Raw genomic sequence first — 20,214 nt, 5'->3', positions numbered from 1 at the left:
GGTAAACAGTGCTCATATGCTGCTCAAGTTACAAAGTAATAAACCAGGAATGTGGCCTTTACATCTGGTAACAGCGTCACCGTGGAACTATAGCACCCGCCCTCTGGTTTCCACTCAGGTAAACACCGACGGCTCTCTCAGCATGTTTGCTATAGTTTGTACTCTTAGCGCTGTTAGCAGTATTAGCTACGAGACCGTCCACTCAGGCGTTGCCATGTTGAAAACTGTTTAGAGGCAATCAAAATGCTCCCACTCTTGTCTCTTGCACAATGAAGTGAAAACACGCTGTGAAAGGGTTAAATGAGGTAAAATGACCGGGAGGTTTCCACCTGGCTTGTACTAAGCTGTTCAAATGAATGAGGGGGCCATATAATTTCACGCAGGGCTACGGGGGTCAGAAACACAACGTTACTGTAATTTTCAAGCCAATACAGGCGAGCAGCCTGCAGGTAGCGTGATACTGAAGAAGCGTACCTATCGGACGTAACACTACCAAACCATTAAACATTTAATGGCCAGATTCTGACGTTCATTGTTAAATGTGCACTTCAAACTCATACAGCTGACTGTTATCCTCACAGCATTAGTGAGCTCATTACATCACAGGTGAACTTCTGTTTGTTGGCTCATTCAGCAAGGCAGGTTTAACCCACTATATGTACAATGTTTATGATTGTCAGATGGGTTGTCAGTTGCACTTCTACTGGTATTATTTTAAAAGAATTATTGCACCAAGAGCTGAGGCAATTAATTTGAGACCGACGACTTTCCATCACTATAATAAAGGTACGGAAAGGGAGCAATGAAGCAGCTTTACTGCCCCAACTTGTGCTGCACTCTTGACCAGCTTGTTGAATTGAATGTTGTGAACTGCGTGGGTCTAATATTTGGTCTCTGAAAGAAAAAAAATGATCCACTCAAGCTCGTATTGATGACTCCGCTAACAATCTGCGAAAGTATATGTGAGCAGTGTGGAGATGTAGTTACACTCTGGCCTCAAAGTTGATGGATCAACTGAAAGTATTTGTTGGCATGGCTATTTTCTTAAGCCAAACGGCAACCAGTGCTGGTATTACATCTGTCAGCAACTCCGCTCCGATATCAGCAGCTCGCTGTAAGTCCCGGAGGGAAATGGACCCACTCTCTGTTTATCCCCACAGTGCAGGGGAAGCTCACGGAGGGCAAGATGGCAGCACTGACGGAACATGTTATTTCGTACGTATTATTGATCCCACACACGTCCTTCAATCTGGTGCATTGCTGGAAATATATAGTATTTTTTTCGTATACAACGATCACTTAACATCCTAGTGATCGTTGAAAACATGCCTGTTCAGAACGGGCCTGTGGTGGTCCTGGGGCCCCAGCTAAAAGGGCCACAAAAAGCTATAGATTTAATATTATGTTTAGATATGAAAAGTATTGAATCACATTACTATTGTAGCTCATTGAACCCCAAAATCAGTTACAAAAGTCACCCAAAGCACTTAAAAAATAAGCATCTCAGCTCTATAACCTCCTGCTTACTGTGTACTTCTACTTACTGGCTTAGTTGCAGATTCAGATTTGAATATAACAAAATAAAATTGGATTATTATTAAACTCGGATGCATTATTATTCATTAAACTATCCTGCCTACAGTTGAAAGCTCCACCTTGAACAGACTTTAATTAAATTTAAGAACATTGTGCTGACAATGCCTCTCTCTCACTCTGCACTTGAAGAATAACATTTGAATGCAGGACTTTTTCTGTGCGGTATTAATAGGTTTTTACGATTAATAGTCTCAATAGTGTAACTTTAGAATTGTTTTGGAGTACTACTTCTACCACTATCAATACCAACATTCCCAGTTAGAGAAACAGGTAAAAGTAAAACAATAGAGGGTTTGCCTGGGGCCCCCAAATCACTAAATCCAGCCCTAAAAAACACACCCAGTTCAGGGTTTCTTGTCAAAGTTTGTTAATATATTGAACATTGTTCAAATTGCACCAAATTAGACAAAGGCCTCCATGTGTTCCCCAACAACACACCTGCAAAGTATGAAGTAAATTAGATGAGCTGAAGAACACACGGACTGACAGACAGACAGCGATTCCTTGCTTTATAGTTCGAGGTACATGACAACAGGTTCTGGGGCTAACTATAAATTAGATTACAAAATGACTGAATGACATTTTCGTTCTCGGTGCAAATGATTTAGAAGTCAAAGACGGGCCTCTAAGCGCTGTGAAATGAGCTTTTCTGCACCGTGGTAAAATGATTCACCTGACAACCGTGGGACTTTCCTCTTACCGCGGAGAATCTGCAAAGCTCTTAAGATGAAAATGTTGGTAAACCTTATAGCTGAAGAGTAAAGTGTAAAAGTGCATACTGCTTCCTCACACGAGGCAAAGCCAACATTAATGTTGCAGTCTAATCAGTCGTGGGCACGGGTGAAGAGCAGTCAGGCCTTGAGGTGCTCATTCTCACTGAATGCTGAAAACTTCCCTGCAACTACATCTGATGTGAGCCTGTCGGGCTCTGTACGTTACCTTCAGTAGCCGGCAAACATTTCTGACAACAGATGAGTGAAATAATGGATGATATTCGGAATTTAAATCACTTTTTTTTTCATCCCCTGGCACATCACAATAGTTTCTTTGTTGGCGCTTGGGGTTGTGATAAATAGCTTCTTGACTTTGCTGGCATTCGTCATTGTAACCTGCTGATACAGCCAGCAGCAAGTTCTGTGTGGTCACAGAGCTGTAGCCGCATAAATGGCAGAAAACTTGCTCAACAGTAGAGCTGCTACAATTAGTCAATTCATTCAGAGGTTTGCTAGCTGAGGATGAGATGCTTTTCTTTGTTATATTTAATAGTAAGCTGAATATTTATGGGTTTTTGGACCTTTTGGACAAGCAATTTAAAAGAGTGGAAAATTAAAATGGACATTTCACTATTTCATTACATGGTTTTCAGACAAAATTCTGAAGCTTTCTCGCTAGTTAATAATAATAATAATCATATATTTTATTTATTACACTTTACATTGAAATCATCATATAAAAAAATTAATTAAAAAAAGCGATACACTAAAATCGTAAAACACAATATTATTCACACATTAAAATCAGTTCTGAAAAGGTGAGTTTTGATTTGGAATATGGAAAGGTCAGTGCAGTCTCGGATGTGTTTGGGGAGAGAGTTCCAGAGGGAGGGGGCAGCTATATGAGAAGGCTCTGTCGCCCCATGTCCGGTGCTTGGTCCTGAGTGGAAGGGACAGGAGGTTGGCATCAGAGGAGCGGAGCCGACGGGATGGAGTGTGGTGGTGAAGCAGGTCAGTGAGGTAGGAGGGGGCCTGATTGTGGAGGGCTTTATGAGTGAATAATCAATAGTTGCATACCATTCAACAGCTACTTACTGAAGAGTTGACTTTGTATCCAGTACTAAGTAAGATTTGTTATTTCATAGAGTTAAATTTGTGCAAGTAACAGGGTTTTCCGGACAAAATGTCACTCTCAGAAATGTATTTCAAATAATTTTATTAAGAAATGCTGCACATTCTGTAAAATGTGCTGCGCCATCAGACTGGACAAGGTTTACACGGTGCCCCTCTAAGCTGCAGCAGAATCCAACCATTTGAAGGTCCATCTATTTGTGATAAAGTGGCTTCACCTTTAATATTGCCTCCGGCAAGCCCCAGGACGGCCTCCTGCAGCGGCCAGACCAGCTTTGCCGGGCACACCACTTCTCCAAGAAACTTAAACTTAAATGCATGCTACGTTTAGTTAAGGTGTTATGGTGGCAAAATAGTGGTCTCAAAGCTTCTGGCCTCAAAGTGGAGAAGGTTAAATATTTCTCGGAACAGCTGGAATTCCTTCTTCAGTAAATCACAAAATATCTTATTTGCACATTTTGCAGAACAGATCGCCTTCTCCTAATCACATGTTACAGACACATCTGTGCCAACTGCTAGACTGTCAACCGAATCTTTAATGCCAACAAAGGATTAGAGAGAATAACTGAGAAAAGTTGCGCTGGATGAACCAGACCCACAGATTTGAGTTTTGTGTTCTGAGCAGAAAGTTTGGGGAAGTGTTGGCAAGTGTCTGTGACGTGATTGAGATGAAGCACATTATGCAAATAGAAGATCTGTGGCAGAGTCTTGACAATCGTTCTCTCTCTCTCTCTCTGCACACCTGCAGCTGCAACCCTTCATTGAGTTTCACACTGTCTGAGGTATCACGTTCCAGGTGGTTGCAAGGAACATAAAGCAGTCCTCGGAAGTGTAGCTGTGACAGTTTTAAAGACATGGAATCATTTGCGAAATGCTGCGAACTACTAATCAAACAAAAAGGTAATGAACAGTGGGAAAGGGAAAAGTACTAAATGGGCTCAGCAGCATAACAATATAACTGTAGTGAAGAGAGGTAAAAGAGGAAATCCAGTCAAAATTCTACTGTTTGGGTTATGTAAATTACTTCTTTTCTACATTTGTTCAAGTCATGACAGAAGTTAAATACGTGCTGCGTTAATGTCTTGGATAAGATCCTTGTTCGGATGCCAGCCTTTGTTCTGACACATCTAAATTATTACTTTCCCAGCTTTTTTCTTTTTATCATAACATATCCTCATATGTGGCTGTTGAACTGCTCTGTGGCTTTCACAGCAACATTCCCACATGGTTCCAGCTCTACCTGGTGTCTTAACCACAGGGTGGATGTGCAGTAGTATGAGTAATGCCAGCAGGTGAACAGTGTGGAGCTGATGGGTGAAATATCAAATATACAGATGGTTGCACAGTCATAGCAAATTCCCCTCTCGTCTCAATGTTTCTCTTAACGCTCAGAAGCCAAACACAGCATTTATCAGGACCCAATGAGGCCTGAAGCACGAGGAGCAGCTGTCTGACAGGCCTGACAGGGATTTCCTGTGTTTGACATGTTGAGCCAAGGGGACATGAACTCCTAGCCTCCTTCCTCATGCTCTCCTCTTCCCTTCCTTTCTTTTATGAACACAAAGTATAATTAGAATGAGTTAGTGCATTAAACAGGAAATTCTATTGAAGCTACAAATTGGTGTAGTGCTAACACCTCATTTATCATCTTTGCAGAATAAGGTGTTAAATATCTGAAGGTATATTTGTGTCTTTATTACGCAAACAAAAAAAAATGTTTTAAAAGCAAATTTCTTGCACTGCAATCAAAAATCAAGTTTGTAAGTGAAAATATATAAACTGAGAATAATTTATTTGTTAGTTTTGCTTATGAAACTAGAATTTTTGGTTAAAAAAATAAAACCTTTGGTTAAAAAAAAAAAATCTTTGGTTAAAAAAATAAAATCTTTGGTTGAGAAAAAAAGATTTTATTTTTTCAATCAAAGATATTTTTTTTTTTAGGTTTTATTTTTTTAACCAAAATTTCTAGTTTCATAAGCAAAACTAACAAATAAATTATTCTCAGTTTATATATTTTCACTTACAAACTTGATTTTTGATTGCAGTGCAAGAAATTTGCTTTTAAAACATTTTTTTTTGTTTGCGTAATAAAGACACAAATATACCTTCATATAAACATACAAAGCATTTAAAAAATGTTACTGAAACCTCTTTTTCAGACATTCGAGGCATTTCAGGTTAATGAATATTCCAGTCGTTCCTCTTGACATTTCCCTCATGACAAAGGCTACAGAACGCAACCCTCATTTCTAACATTTGCATAATCTCCCTGTCATCCCCGTGCTGTGTGCGAGCTTTGCCATCCTTCTCCTCCTCGGCTTCAACTGTCATTTATGAAAAGGAAAAAGTCTGATTAATTATGATTTGAAATGATCCATCCAATATGTGTCAGATTTGAAAAAAGAAAACCTCAGGAAAGAAAAAAAAAAAATAGTTGTGGTTGAGTTGTATTGGAGATATCTAAGATACATTCCTGTAGTACTTTTATTTCAAAGTGTGTCACCACCTGAGTTTGTAAAATCCACTAAATCTGATTACATACAGGAATATGATAAGTGTGCAATATCCACTTTCTCACCTTTTTACAAGGTGAGAAAAAAAAATAGCCTCCATTTCCGCAGAGGCACGAACACTCTCTAATAAAGACACTGGAGGCACAGCAGCTTTTCAGAGAGAAGCACACACGGAAAGGAATCTACTGAGGGAGCAAAAGACATCAAGGACAGCCTTGCATTTGAATGGTGAGAACAGCGAGACATCATACTGAAAACACGTTTTATCCCTCTTTTCTTGTAATTATCTTCCATAATGACACTCCGGCCTTAATCCCAAGAGGCGGTGTGATAGATGTTACACAATGAGAAGGACCCAAATGAAACTGCAGCTTTTTGAAAACGGCTCTGTGTCTCAAAGGTGGAGCTTTTCAGCGACGGTCCAGCAGCAGGCAGATGAAACTGGAAAATAGAGAGGTGTAGGGTGCAGATCTCTGCCAGGTGTGTCTTCAACAACCAGTGCTGTATTGAATGAAAACAACCCACAATTGATTTGATTGGCCGCCTCCGTCAATGGTGACGTTGACGAGCAGTGCGACTCCGCGCTTGGCTCTGAAAAGTTAACATAAAAGAATATTTTAACTTTAATGTGCATCGCGGCGCAAAAGAGGAGCGCACGACAAACCAAACTTCAAATCAAAATCAAGCTTTTACGAAGCTGTCTACTCATGTAGCGGTGGCTGAGTGGTGGTGAGATACAGCAGTGTGGGTGTGGGTGCTGGTAGTTCCGTTAGCTGTTAGCCAACACATAATGTAGTTCAAAAACAATAAAGGTGAGCAGACTGTATTCCCCCTGTAGCGGCTGGGAGGTCAGAGTCATGAGGTCCCCAGTGGCCCCTATAGGCCGAGGGTCGGTTAAGAGTAGCGAGTCCGGAGTCAGCAGGCAGTCAGTGGAAGTATAAAACGGGAAATAAAAGTGAAGAGAAAGTGTGCAACCACGATAGGTCCCTGAGTATGCAGCCATAACTGGCCACCCAACATGTAATGCAGTTTGCTGCAGCAGGATGTGGAACGTCACACAGATGCACGCTCACTCACGGATGTATCCACACAGGCGACGGATCGCATGATCCTCCAGCGGAGATAATTACAAATGACATAGTTAGGGGCAAGAAAGCTTTTTTTCTTATTAACTACTTTATTCTCACTGGAAGAGGAAACGGCATATCCAGTAAAAGATTTCTCATCGGTGAAGATGCAGATGAGGGAAGAGAGGCTTAAATGTTTAATGTTGGACCGTGCAAGCTTCACATACAGAACCTGTTTGCATTAGTCTCGTAAGTGTGTCAGCCCCTGGATTTTTTTTGCTTGCTGAACGGTGTCATCATCATGATGGGTTTTTCAAATGGCAATATGTCAGACGTAATTATCTCCCCCAGGAGGATCATGCGATTGTTCCCGTGTACGTCTGTGACTGAGAGTGACTGTGACAGTGTGAGTCCGTGACTGAGTGAATGAGTGAATGTGCACCTCTGTGTTTGTCGACGGCTAATCTCGCATTCTGCTGCAGCAAACTGCACAATATTTTGGAGAGACAATATAGGCTGCATATTCAAGGACGTAGCGTGGTTGTTATGACTCACGATTTGTTCAAACACCTTTTATAGCCTGTTTCATGGTGCCATTGACTGTCTGCTGACTGGCTCCTCACTCACCCCCTCCTAAGTGGCCACCGGTAGGGCCCGCTAGTGAAGACACAGCTGAGTGCATCGCCGACCCCCAGCCGCCTAAAGAAACAATGGGGCTGAAACGGTTTGTACACCGTTGTGTTGGATTGTGTGTTTGGCTAACCGCTAACAGCTAACAGCACTACGAGTACACACACTACCTTCTGTTGTGTGCAACATGCAAGAGAAATGCACATCTGATTTGCACTTTAGACAGGGTGTTAGCCATTTGTGACTTGTATTCATTTATTCCCACAATACATCAGTGGTCGTTGAAGACACACCTGGAGGCAGTCTGCACTCTAGTGCACCTTTCTTGTCACTGAAAGAGCTGACAGCAGAGCTGTTTTTTAAAAAGATACATGTATTGTATCACTATGGCTGAATTCTCAGTACGAGATCATCGGATCTGTTACTTCTCAAACAAAAAAAGTCCAGAGACATTCACAAAATTCCTATAAAACAAGAGACAAGGAGCAGTAGCTTGCTAAAATCCCCCCCCCCCCCCCCCCCCCCTTTTGAAGGCAGTTAACATGGTAAAACACAAAAGTAAAAGTCTTCTCCTCATAGCAGATTGCACATCTCCCACAGTACCAAACATGGCACTTCCTGCAGACAAAATATCCACAGGAATCATGCTTTTTTTTTTAAATCACAGAAAATAAGATTATTTCTTATTCAAGACAAATGTTGAGTTCAGCAAAATCCCCAAAAAGTCAAATTGGCAGCATTCAGAAAGAAACAAAAACAATTTGGATGATGATGTTAATGACATATGTTGACGCTAATCCATCACTGCATTGTTATATCTGATTTGTCACCAACTGTTACAATTAAATTCAAGAGCCCGTACATATCTCTCACATTTTGTAATAAACGCCATCTGGATTATCAGAACACATTGGCTTCATTTTGAGTTTAAACATTCATGGTTACACATTGTTCACAGTGGATGCTACAAGTATACTGTATTTAGAGGAAACAAAACTGCCATTCATAATTTATAAAAGATTTGTTTAAGACTAAATGTACAAAAGATGAGACCACTTAGAAAGAAACATGCCAGTCCCCATCAATTGTCTTGATTGTTATTCTCACTCTTTTCAGCGCCTCCTCTAAGATATCGACTTCCGTCATGTCAAACTGTTTCTGCTCCGCGGTACCGATACCGAGTCCAGCCAGTCTGACCAAAGACTGTTTCCAGTTTAATTCTTTCTCCACTTGAAAGCCCAGTGAGCTAGGATCAAATGATATCAGATTCTCTCACCAGCGAGACCTTCTGTCATCCAACATCCAACACAACTCGTCAAAACACCGCACCACACACGCTAATATATCCTTTAACTGACCAAAAATATGATATTAAAAACATTCATCCTATAAGTTGGTCTGTGGAATGTCAGAGACTCTGCATTTCATTCTATTCCCTTTTGAGGAAGCAAATGGAAAGACAGTAAAACTAAATGGATTGTTTGAATTGCTGGAATACTTTGGATGTTTTGATTACATTACGGGAGACATTTTTACATTTGTCCCCCAGCTAGCCTTAAACAGAAACATTAAACTGCAGGACGCTGTGAAGAAAAGGCCAAATTAAAAAAAAATATAAAAACTATCATATTCATTCATGAGCTTGAGCTTCGGATTGTGCTGGAAATATAACTGAACCTTAGCACAGAAACACCAGCTGCAGTGTGTTGATGTTAGGACCTCCCAGGCATTTGGTCTGTGGGTCAACACATCTGCTTCTCTACAGGGATAAAGTATCTCGGCTGGAACGGCTTCGAAAACAAATATCTTTATCTCAAAGATAAAGTCCTTCAAGTGGTGCTGAAATTCTGTCCAAGGAAATATCTATTGTAACAATACTGCAGTTATTGTTTTCTGAATCTGTTTTTAAGAAGATAAAACTGTTTTGATCCTACTTCTGGAAACAGCTTGGCGTTTCTAGTTCTATACAGTTTCCAATATGTTGATAATCGTTTTTTAATTGTTTTAATGAAATAAATAATAAAGAAAAATAATCTACGTGGTTCTAATCTAACTTCAACATACCCAAATCAGCCATTCAAAGCTAAGATCTATCTTCCACACAGTGAAAACAGGACCAGTGTGACATTAGGAGGACGAGACTGCTGCTCAGCACGGCCTTTGGCTGCTTAATGAGATGGAACATTTGGCCAGTTCTGATCTGGCTGTTTTATTATGTGAGCAGACAACTGCAGAACCCATTTAGCAGCCAAATACCTGTGGCTTTGGTTTTGACGGAGCTGCCTGCCTGTCGTCAGTGTCTCTGTCCTATAATCAATCAAAGTCTGAATGAGGAGGAGAGGACCTGGGAATCAAACGGTATACTTCAGCATGTAGGGAACAGACGTGTGTAGATGTTTTTGAAACAATCACTCCAGTTGACAGATTTAAAGGAGCTGTAGGCCGGAAGACTCAACAGATATTTGTCTAAATCCTGGTTTATCATTGTAAGGGGGGAGCGATCACACCGAGAGGCCCCATGGCAAAGCGAGTCGGGCAAAACAGCCGATGATCTGGTGGAGCGGTGGTGCGTGTGCAACCAGGCGATCACGTGTGAATAACGGGGGAAAAAATGATTCAATGCAGACATCGACCTCTTGCTCTGGACGACCGAAGACCATCAGCTCTAAAGCTCTTCGTCGCTCTTACGTTTCCTGTGTTTGTTTGCTTTTTTTGTAATATAAACTAAATTGTATTATACAGTATATTATACTGCCCCACTGCTAGTTACCTCTATTTAATCATACTTTAATCAAAGCGGTTCCAATGGTTGCACATGCACAGATGTTTTTTGCTGCAATTTTCTCATTGATAGCCTAAATAGTTAGATTATAAGTGAGACAGGGAAAGACGACGTCAAGTCATTAGACAATGACAAAACTACGTCGAATTTAGTCTGAAACATCTAAGTTAATGAACAATTGCTGTATACAGTGCCTGTATTTGGTGAAAATTGCTCCGCTTTTGAGGATACTTTCTAAATGAATATATGAATCAATTTGCAGAGTAATAAGGCCCCCAAATCACTGATTTAATCCCAACATACCAAACAAACCACCATGTTAAAAATACATAACCGACATGATGCAACGAGCATGTTTCCCCTTGGATGCTTACAAAAACGTTTCTAATTAAGTTAACTAACTTACAAAGTATCAGATCTCTCTGTGGCTGGAGACAGAAGCGGTGGAATAAGGAGATGTTTTCAGTGCTTTAAGCATTCATGACTCGGTTAGGGCTTGATTTAATGAAAGATGTGCTGAGTGACTACAGAAGGCACCTTTAGGGATTCTACACCTGCGCTCAGAGTGAGTCATTAAGAGTAGAGAAAACAACGACTCCAGAGACATCTACGTATGTGTAGCAGGTTATCCTTCTGAGTTTCATTCTCAGAAAAAAGTGTTTATCCCTTAAACACATTGTATACTTACAACCTTTATAGCATAACAGTGTTTTTAAATACCTTTCCTATCTCATTCAAGTCTTATTTTGATTCGTTTGAATCTAGATTGTTTACACTGGCTTATGGTTTTCATCTAGTGCCACCAACTCAATTATTTGATATTTTATTTCTACCGTACCTTTCACAGACACCTACATCTCTATAAAACGGCATTTTATTCCAACAAAGCAAAGATTTTAAAAGATTGTAAAATCTCAAAAAATTGAGGGAATCACACTTTCCACCCACCCATGTAATCCTCTACATGACTGTTTCGCCTGTTGATTAAACCCAAAGGTTTTATCCTCTTTACGTCTGTCCTTTTTATGAGGATATGGGAATTGATATTTCAAAATAGTTAAAATCATATGCAAGGTTAGGCCTTAATATAGCATTAAACACCAGTATCTTTAAAGGTAGAGGAAAAACAGGTTTTTTTGTCGTTTTTTTTTTTTTAAAGAGAAGCAGCTCAAACCATATTGAAACTGTCAGGTTGGGCTTTGAGTCCCTTTTGTATGGGCTGTTAGGCAAATAGGCAACTGAGCTGGACAAACTGGAGGTCTCTCTCTATCTCTCTCTCCACGAGTAATCTGCTGCTGGTGCTTCTCCACGACGCCCGATGATGAGCTGCAGCGTAGAGCTGGCAGGAAAGAAAGGGACGCAGTGGCACAGAGAGTACTGGACATGTCGGTAGTGATTACTCTGTGCTTCAGAAAGGGTCAGGGGTCAGACTGAGCGTGCGCCGGCAGCTCCCTGTGCCAAACGGACTGTATTGCCAACACTGTACAATGCCCTCTCCTTGTGTTGCTCCGGGCTTTAGCGCTGGAGCCTCACTTTCACACCGTCAATGCGTCCCAATACGTAGCATCGCCTCAATGCTCTTGTGTGGCAGATACAAATGTCTCCCTGAAGTCTGGAGCTATTTCATAGAAAGAATTAAGACTTCAGCATAAATCAAAATTAAACCAGCAGAGCTCTGCTTTCACTTTCACATTGTGCTACATTTCTGCTAATTAACAAAGCTTGGCATCGAAAATAAGACTGGTCCTGATGCGCAGTGCATAGAAGTAAAACTGTACCTCAACTTTTTACTCAAACCAGCAGAACACTGCTTTTAACTTTCACACTGTGCCACATGTCTGCTAATTAACAAAGCTTTGCATCAACAATAGGATTTAAAATAAGGTACTTCTTTCCCTCAATTCAGAGCATTTTCGTTTTTTTGCCCGCCTGGCCTACAGTACATTACTCGATCGTGGTCATTTAAATGTGGGTATCCAAAAACGTGTTCTGGTTAATATTCGATTAGTTTTGCAGCCCTATAAGCTACTTCTTCATATTCAGTTCATCACATCTAAGTAATGGTTTAAATTCTGACATATAAGCACAGGACCCTTCAGCAACAGACAAGCCACGCTTCTCTCTATAACAACATCGCATCAAATCCAATGTAGCACCAACCTAAACAGTTTGATTTCTCAAATGAATCGATTTGTTTACAACGAGAGTTTGCCTACTGGCGGATGTTTAAAGGTGTCCAATCACAGGGAACCCCTCTCGATGGTTCTCAAAAGGAAATGCACAGCGGGAACCCCCTCTCACATCAGTCTGAACAAACTCTGGGACGCTTGAAGGAATATTTGAAGAGAAGACTCACCGTCCTCTCGGGACTTCTGAATAAACGCATCAACACCACTTTCTCCGTAGTTTCCCTCGGAGGCTACCGTGGAGACGTAGTTCCAGCGCATGGCTTTGACGATGTCCACCATGGCCTGGGCCTGGTAGGTGTCTGGAGGCACCACCCGGGAGAAGAAGTCGTAGCGGGTGTTATCACTCAGTTCTGGGGCCGTGGAGGCGTAGCTCACCTGAGGGATCTACAGGGGAGGAAGAGAGATGTGGTTTACTTTGTGTTGAATGCATTACATTGTTCAGCAGGAGCGGTTCCTTGCAGCTTCATGTTCAAAAGCATGACTATAATATGACAGCTAACATCTGCTGAACTGCTCCTTGGGTTGTTGTTCACCCTCCACAGTTGGCGTGCTGTTGCTTTAAATAGTCCTGATGATCACAGGCTTAGCTGTAGCTAAAATATACTTTCCCCACCAGTCGAGCAACACTAAGCTGCTGTGGGATTCACACTTGTCTCGAGCATAATGTGAGGTTTCTTCGGTGTTGAAACACATAAAAGCACAAAATGATCTGCCTTTGGAGCTTCATTAGTACCCAGTGTTCTTGTCAGACATCACAAAGCCTTTATTGTTTCATGTGAAAGGCTAGAAACAACATAAACATGATTCAATATCATTGTGTTACCTGCAACAGTTAGAAATCAGTCAACTGTTAAGAGATAACTTGATAAGATGGAAGATAAGGAAGTCAAGCTTATTGCAGTGATAGTAACTGCTTTAGACAATCTTGATATAGTTATCAATTAATATTCTCATATTCATATACATTAGTTTAAAAAACCCATTAATGAGATATGAAAACAGCTTTGCTGTAGATGGCAATTTCCAGAGTTCTGCTTGGAGGCAGCTTCTGAAGGAAGCAGGTACGCAGGTTGTTTTTTTTAACATTGGGAAAACCTGCAAAAAACAAGCAACAGACTCCTTGTTCATTGCTTTTCTGTTTCTTTTCCTGCTTTCTGCAGAGTTTGAATGAAGTTCAATGATCAGTGAGGTAAAATGACTGTTGTCTGATTGGAGTCTGGTTCTTTGTACATTAATTTAATTATAATAATTGTCCAAATCCCTGTTGATTTAATTTATTCTATATATCTCACCAGAAAAAGGGGGAGAAAATAAGCGTTTCCACTCTGGTGTCATGTTTCCATCGCTGCCGATCGGAGCTGGAGCCGATAAAAAGCCGTGACTACTGCAGAGCCATTGTAATTTTCCACTGAAGGCAGAAATCCAGATGTTAGTGTGTGTTAGTGGGTTTTTTGTTGAGTGGGAAAGTGGTTTTAGTTGGTATGAAATTTCAATTTCTGCTTGCTCAAGTTATTCCAGATTTATGGCTATCATAGCTTCTGTGATCTTCCTCTGGCTTCTGTGAAGCACGCTTTAGAAGTAAACTGAGCAGATTTGATGACCTTCAATAATGTGTTTCATGGTTTAACTTCAAATACGGACACACTTTTCATGCTAATGGATTTTTTTTTTTTTGGTCCTGATTCTCCAGGGTTAATGAATTCAGGCAGTAGATGTAGAAGGCTGAGTCGCAGCTGCTTTAAACCACAACAGAGTCAGTGGGTGAACATCTTTTAATGTGCATGTCCAGCTCAGTATTATAGCAGAGTACTCGTCCTTAAAGTAAACTCAAACAAAAGAACATAATGTCGACAAATGAAAGAAAAAAATTGTACTTAGTATTGCGTAGTTTTTGGAATCATCTGGACATTTCCTAAATGTCCAGTTATCCACATCCAACTCCCTCCTATGCCATACATTGTTTGTTTTTTCTGAATTCTTTCAATATAATTTGAATTGGAGCAACACATTCTTTTCAAAGATAAATAAGGACTTTGCCTTTTCATCTCATGACTGACACTTGAATGAAATGTTGCTCTTCCTTTCCAAATACTGTTTGTCACGGCACCTCAGCATTGCTCTGGGGATTTTGACAAATACTGTCACCTCTTGAGCATCCCCACAGAGATGGGGGGAGGTGCCGATGGACAGATAATCTGAATATGACACTGAAAAACACTTTGAAATCAATTAAAACTTAGCTAAGAAGACGGACGCCATTTTTTATGTGCTTTGGATAAATCTCAATTTAAAAAGGTTACGTTGTGGCGGAAAAATAAAGTAGCCTCACATCCAAGTAGACTTTACCCACCAACACTACTTTACAAATATTTACTCCACTGACTGTGGAAGTGATGCGGTCCCTTTCCTCTCTGCCTCACCTCACACAGCGGAGGCCTTTAAAGTGGTCAGCTGCACTCATCCTGCTGATCCTTTTATTGTAATATGTTAGAGTTGTGCTTCAGCGCAGGCGTGGCTTCATATATAGTGACTTGTGATGCGGCAAACATGGCATTCAAAAGCAGCCTTGTTAACTTGATTCCCTTTCAAAGAGGAGGCGCAAAAGGCAGAAAAGGTTATCTTGTGTGTGCTAATGGACCGCGTGCATGTTGCATGTCAGCCTCCCGCGCTGAATGGCTCCCGGCCGTCCCGGGCCATCACACTGTGCCGGGTTGCTCGCAGCATTTCTGCATCGGTTGGCTTGTTTAGATCTAGGAATCGCTTGTGCAAATCGCTCTGCCTCGTGAACTGTGAGCACTGAATGACATCCGTGTTGGAGGCTGACACGCTTCCTGCACACGTCCCCGTGGGACGCTCTTAGAGACACTGACCTGGACATGCCGACTGGCGGCAGTCCACACAACTTGTTGATTTAACACCTGGTGACGGCGGCAGGCTGAGGCACACCTGACCCCCCCCAAAGTTTGCTCACTTTAATTATGCGTCGACGGCGGCAGGCAGAAGTTTTACGTCTGCGTTTTTCTCCCTTTTGTCACCAGTAAAAGTGTGAACCCGTTTCGTTTTTTTCTTTCTTGCACTGCCTTGACGTCATAAGGCGAGGATCTAGCAATCAGACAATGTGTTGTGCGAAGGTGTTAATAATGTCTCATTTTAGACTTTCAATGTTCTGAAGCACAGCAGCACAGTGGAAATGATCACTTTGCACCCTGTATTAGTGTTAGATGTGGTTATATTTTGCAAAATAAGTATGCTATGTAAAATATGAGGTGATAGTACATGTATATAGAAAAAATTCTCTGGCATCTACTTCCCATGGCATCCAGCAGCAGGATTTCTTGTTTTTTTTACAAACCCAGATAACATATCCTCAGGAATCCCTGCTGATAGACATGACCGCACCTGCTAGTTCTGGGCCTGTTATCACTGTGTATTACAGTAGCTGTTCAAAAACTTTTCCAAAAGCCCTGACGAAAGAACACTTTGTTTGAAGTTACAATGTGTGCTGTAAAATTCAGTCCAGTCGCTGAATTTGAAGAATAATAAAGTATAATGTGGTTTAGTAGCTTAGTAATTGAAAGATGGTTTTAGAAAATCTTTTGTCATCAAAATCATGAAATATCCAAGTAAATGTTTTTTCTTGATTTGGAAATATCTCTCTCTATTTCTTGGTGTTTTTAATTCTGCTGCTGTCGTGTACTGAGGTGATGCACGTGACATGTCGAGTCCCATATCTGCCAAATAAGTGGGAGCTGCAGGAGAGCTCCACTGTGTTGTATTTTTCACCTGAGAGATTTTTCGCTGCTGCAACAATCACACAATTTCAGCATTATGTCCAGAAAGCGGGACAGGCAGGGCTTATCCTGTGTTTGTGTTGGCGAGAGTTCTTGCTCAGTGGACTACAGCGATAGTGTTGAACAGTTTGCTTCCTCTAATCGAACGCAGTCACTTCTGCAGCACTGACTCAGGAATTAAATTCCTCAGCAAAGGCCCGCTTTCTGATCCCCCCTATAGAGAATCAAAAGAAATGGGGATTGGGAGGAAAACATAAAGACGGGATGTGTTGTGAACAGAGAATATCCCACATGTGGGCGAGGAGAGAATATGTTGGCGGAGGTTTGACGTATGAGAGCTGGACTGTGCAGTGGAATACAAGATGGCTCATTATACTCGCAGAGCGATTCAGTGGTAAATATCTTAGTAGGTTGTTTTAGGTATTTTAGTGAAGCTGTATGCACTCACCATCTGTTCAGGCTGAGCTGCCTGTCTGCTTTGTGACCCCATCACTTCATACAGAGTATACCAATTATATATATATATATATATATACCAATTCACTACGTCACCCTCCCCCCCTCAGGTTTATAGAACTTCTTAACTCTGCACACCAGCACCCCAACACTATCCATTTAATTGCTAATGGGCTTGGGAAATATGCTTAATTGCTGTAATGTGAGTCTCAAGCAGATTTATGATGCAGATTTGACATTGAAATCGCTTGCTTTAAATAACTGTGCCTTTTTAAAAATTCAATGAGCTCATTTGGCACTGTATCAATGCAGGAGTAATGATGCTCATTAGAACTGTACAGAAATATTGTACATCTGTACTGTTTGCTGGGGGGGGGAATGAAAAGCTTTAGTCAGGCTCTGGAAATGTTCCAGTAAATACTTCCTGTAAATATGTTGGCTGCAGTATATATTTCTTCTATTTAAAAACAAAAAAAGCTGAAAGAAAAAGTTTTGCATGAACTGCCTGCAATTCGATCAGGAGAGACTTCATTTAGAGTGAACTTTTACATTGATTACATGGTGCACAGTAGAGTTAGAATTGTGGAGAGTCCTTGGCGATTCAACTCCAACGTGACAAAGTCATATTTAGGGGAAGGGGGGGGGGGGGGGGGGGGGGGGGGGGGGGTAGTGATGCCATGTTTTCTACAGAAATAATATGATAATAATATGATGTGATGAGGAGCGGGACTTCTGATGTGAAAGGAATCTTGGGCCCTGATGTGATGGCAACTGACATAAGACGAGAAAACTGTTTTTTATTCTAAATTTGACAGCAAAGTTTTGTTGTTTGTGGCGAAATCTGTTTGGTTTAAGAGTGATCGGCCAGAGTCAACTGATGGAGCAGAAGCTGGAAATCGAAAGAGATTTTTGAATGAATGAGGAAATAAAGTTTAATTGTACTATTATATGCTGTACACTATATAGTATGTAGCCATCACATACACATTTAGGACCCTTATATGTTCAAAACTAGTTTGATGGAAACATTTAAAAAAGTCAGCTGGAGGATCACAGAGTTGCTAACTAAGGTTGATGAAATCAGATAAGTTTCAGTTTCAAAAATGTTAAAACACGCTCTAGTCCTAAATGTGCCACTGTAAACTATTTACGGTCAGTGAATCTCCACGGTGTAGATTTCCATTCTCCCCCAGTAGTAAGTTAAACAATGATGCTGATTGATCAAACTATTGTGTTGGAGAGAATTGTTCTGTGCGTTCTTATTTTCAGCCATTCAACATTTTCAGTGTTTGTGTCTTTAAGACGCTTCGTTTCTGCCAAGTAAAAAAAACAAAAAAAAAACAGCAGGTTATGTGACTAACTGCAGAACCAATGTGCTGAGTCATAAAGCGCATCGAGGTCTTTCAACCCATTGTTACTGAGATCAATATGGTGAGACTATAGTGAACAATGCAAGCTCTGCACAGATGCTCGGGCCAAGGATCTGACCCCCCCCCCCTCTCTGCAAAGTATCATCAGGGCTAACTTCATATTTTCCAACATTCCCTCCACACCACTCTAATATTTCTTCTATAAATCAAAAGCCTCTTGAGAATTGTTTCGCTTTGACCTGTGTGGTGGAAAAAAACTATACAATACCGAGTGAGTCCTATAATACTGAATACTGAAACATCAGGTATTTACATTATAACAATTGATCAGCAGTTTCAAGCTCCCCATTGACCCCTCCAGTCATCCCCTTCCTCTCCTGAGCCTTGGCACACAAAGACAGCTGTCTTTATTACCCTTGCTTATCTCTGGGAATCCTCACACCTGAACATTCTCTGGTTAAACTGCACCCCCATTTGGTTACTTCCTCTTATCAAAGCAAAGGCAGAAATACCCCCGATGGTCCCGCCACCACTCAGCCAGGCACACAACCACATGTAGTAAGGCACATAAACTAAGTCACAGTAGAAATGTACTAGCACAGGGAACATTCTCCATCACACCTGCCACATGTCCTTCTACTAGTATGAAGCTGAACTCCAAGGGTTCATCTCTGTGGCTGCTAAAGGAGGTGAGCACCACAACGTTGTTTTCACTGCAACTCTAATAGTCTGAAAACAATATATCAGCTGACGTTGTAGCCTGATATGCATGAAGTTACATGATGTCGAGTTGTATGCCCGGTCCTGTTGGAGACATTTCATCCAGACAGCTTTTCCAAGAGAGTGTACACTTAAATATCACATGAAACATGAATACTGTTGGTAAATTGAAGTTCAGTGCAGAAGAGAGAGAGATAGCGGTGTGCAGCATGAGCTCTTTTATTATATTGACCGCTCTGAGCTCTGTTACGCACAGCTGAGTTGGTTTTTACACACAACGACTTGAACAGTTGTTACTACTACAACCGAATGAGCGAGCGACGTCCCTCAAGTCTTGTTGTTCCACACCACATAAAAAATGTATGAATATGAATTTGATCAGGTGGAATTGTAGCCTGATATACTGTAGTGCATTGTTAGATGTCTAAATGTCCATCACAAACACGATGCCTGAATCGCTTGTTGGAGTCAATGTAAAGTAGGGCACAGATACTGAGTTTATATTAAGAGGTAACATAAGCACATCTGTTGGTGTCTCTTTGTCCAATAGGGCTGAGTGCTTTATTCCAAAAGATTTGACTGGATACGCTTGAAAACAATATAAATAGTTAATGAAATAATCACTGTGGTGCCATTCTTAATTTGGAGACAGTCGTATGGATCCTGCTAATGCTTCACAGTCTGAAAGAGGCTAAACTTAACGTTCAAGAAAGTTAAGAAGGGATTTTGGCATGGCCGCACAAATAGTTTTGGATGTGGGAAAAAAGCTCGATGTTCAGGCGTGGTCCTGTGTGAGGAGGCAGCCTTACGGCTACTGGATATTTTTCATTATGGTTTAGCTTTGTGGTTTATGTATCGGCGGCAAGGGAGCGAGACGCAGAGCTTGAAAGCAGGTGTCTCACGGCAGTAACAATATTAAATCAAGAGCACAAATCACTAATTTGAGAGCACAAATTAGTGATTCGAGAGCACAAATTACACAACCGAAGCAAGACTGCACTCTTGTTCCCTTCTGTTGGCAGGTTTAGTTGGCTAGCAGCACAACATTAGCAGTGTTGATGCCTCAACTTTAGTGTTCTTAATAAAATTCAATTCTTTATGGAATCAGGAGACTCTAAAGCCCCAGACAGACAGAAAGTGTGAGACATTACCATCAACAAACGCTTTTATTGTTCTCAATGGGATGGGAGCGAAGCAGAGACATTAAGAGCTGTGTTAAAAACACTTTGGCTCTGCTCCCAGTGAAAGTCCACTGA

The 20,214-nt window shown here is 41.1% G+C and overlaps 1 protein-coding gene across 1 annotated transcript in view; it reads right to left on the bottom strand.

Annotated features, from left to right (window-relative positions):
- The window catches only part of LOC116382233 (metabotropic glutamate receptor 4), a 157,300-nt gene that overhangs the window by 43,663 nt on the left and 93,423 nt on the right, over nucleotides 1-20,214 (bottom strand). Inside the window, exon 3 of the mRNA XM_031845114.1 lies at nucleotides 12,789-13,005. Coding sequence (XP_031700974.1) covers nucleotides 12,789-13,005 — 217 coding nt within the window. The remainder of the gene's footprint in view (nucleotides 1-12,788; nucleotides 13,006-20,214) is intronic.

The sequence above is a fragment of the Anarrhichthys ocellatus genome, unplaced genomic scaffold, assembly GCF_004355925.1.
Source record: "Anarrhichthys ocellatus isolate YVR2014 unplaced genomic scaffold, GSC_Weel_1.0 scaffold5, whole genome shotgun sequence".
NCBI classification, from domain to species: Eukaryota; Metazoa; Chordata; class Actinopteri; order Perciformes; family Anarhichadidae; genus Anarrhichthys; species Anarrhichthys ocellatus.
Note: the sequence above shows the minus strand (reverse complement) of the source record. Positions and strands in the feature narration are given on the sequence as shown.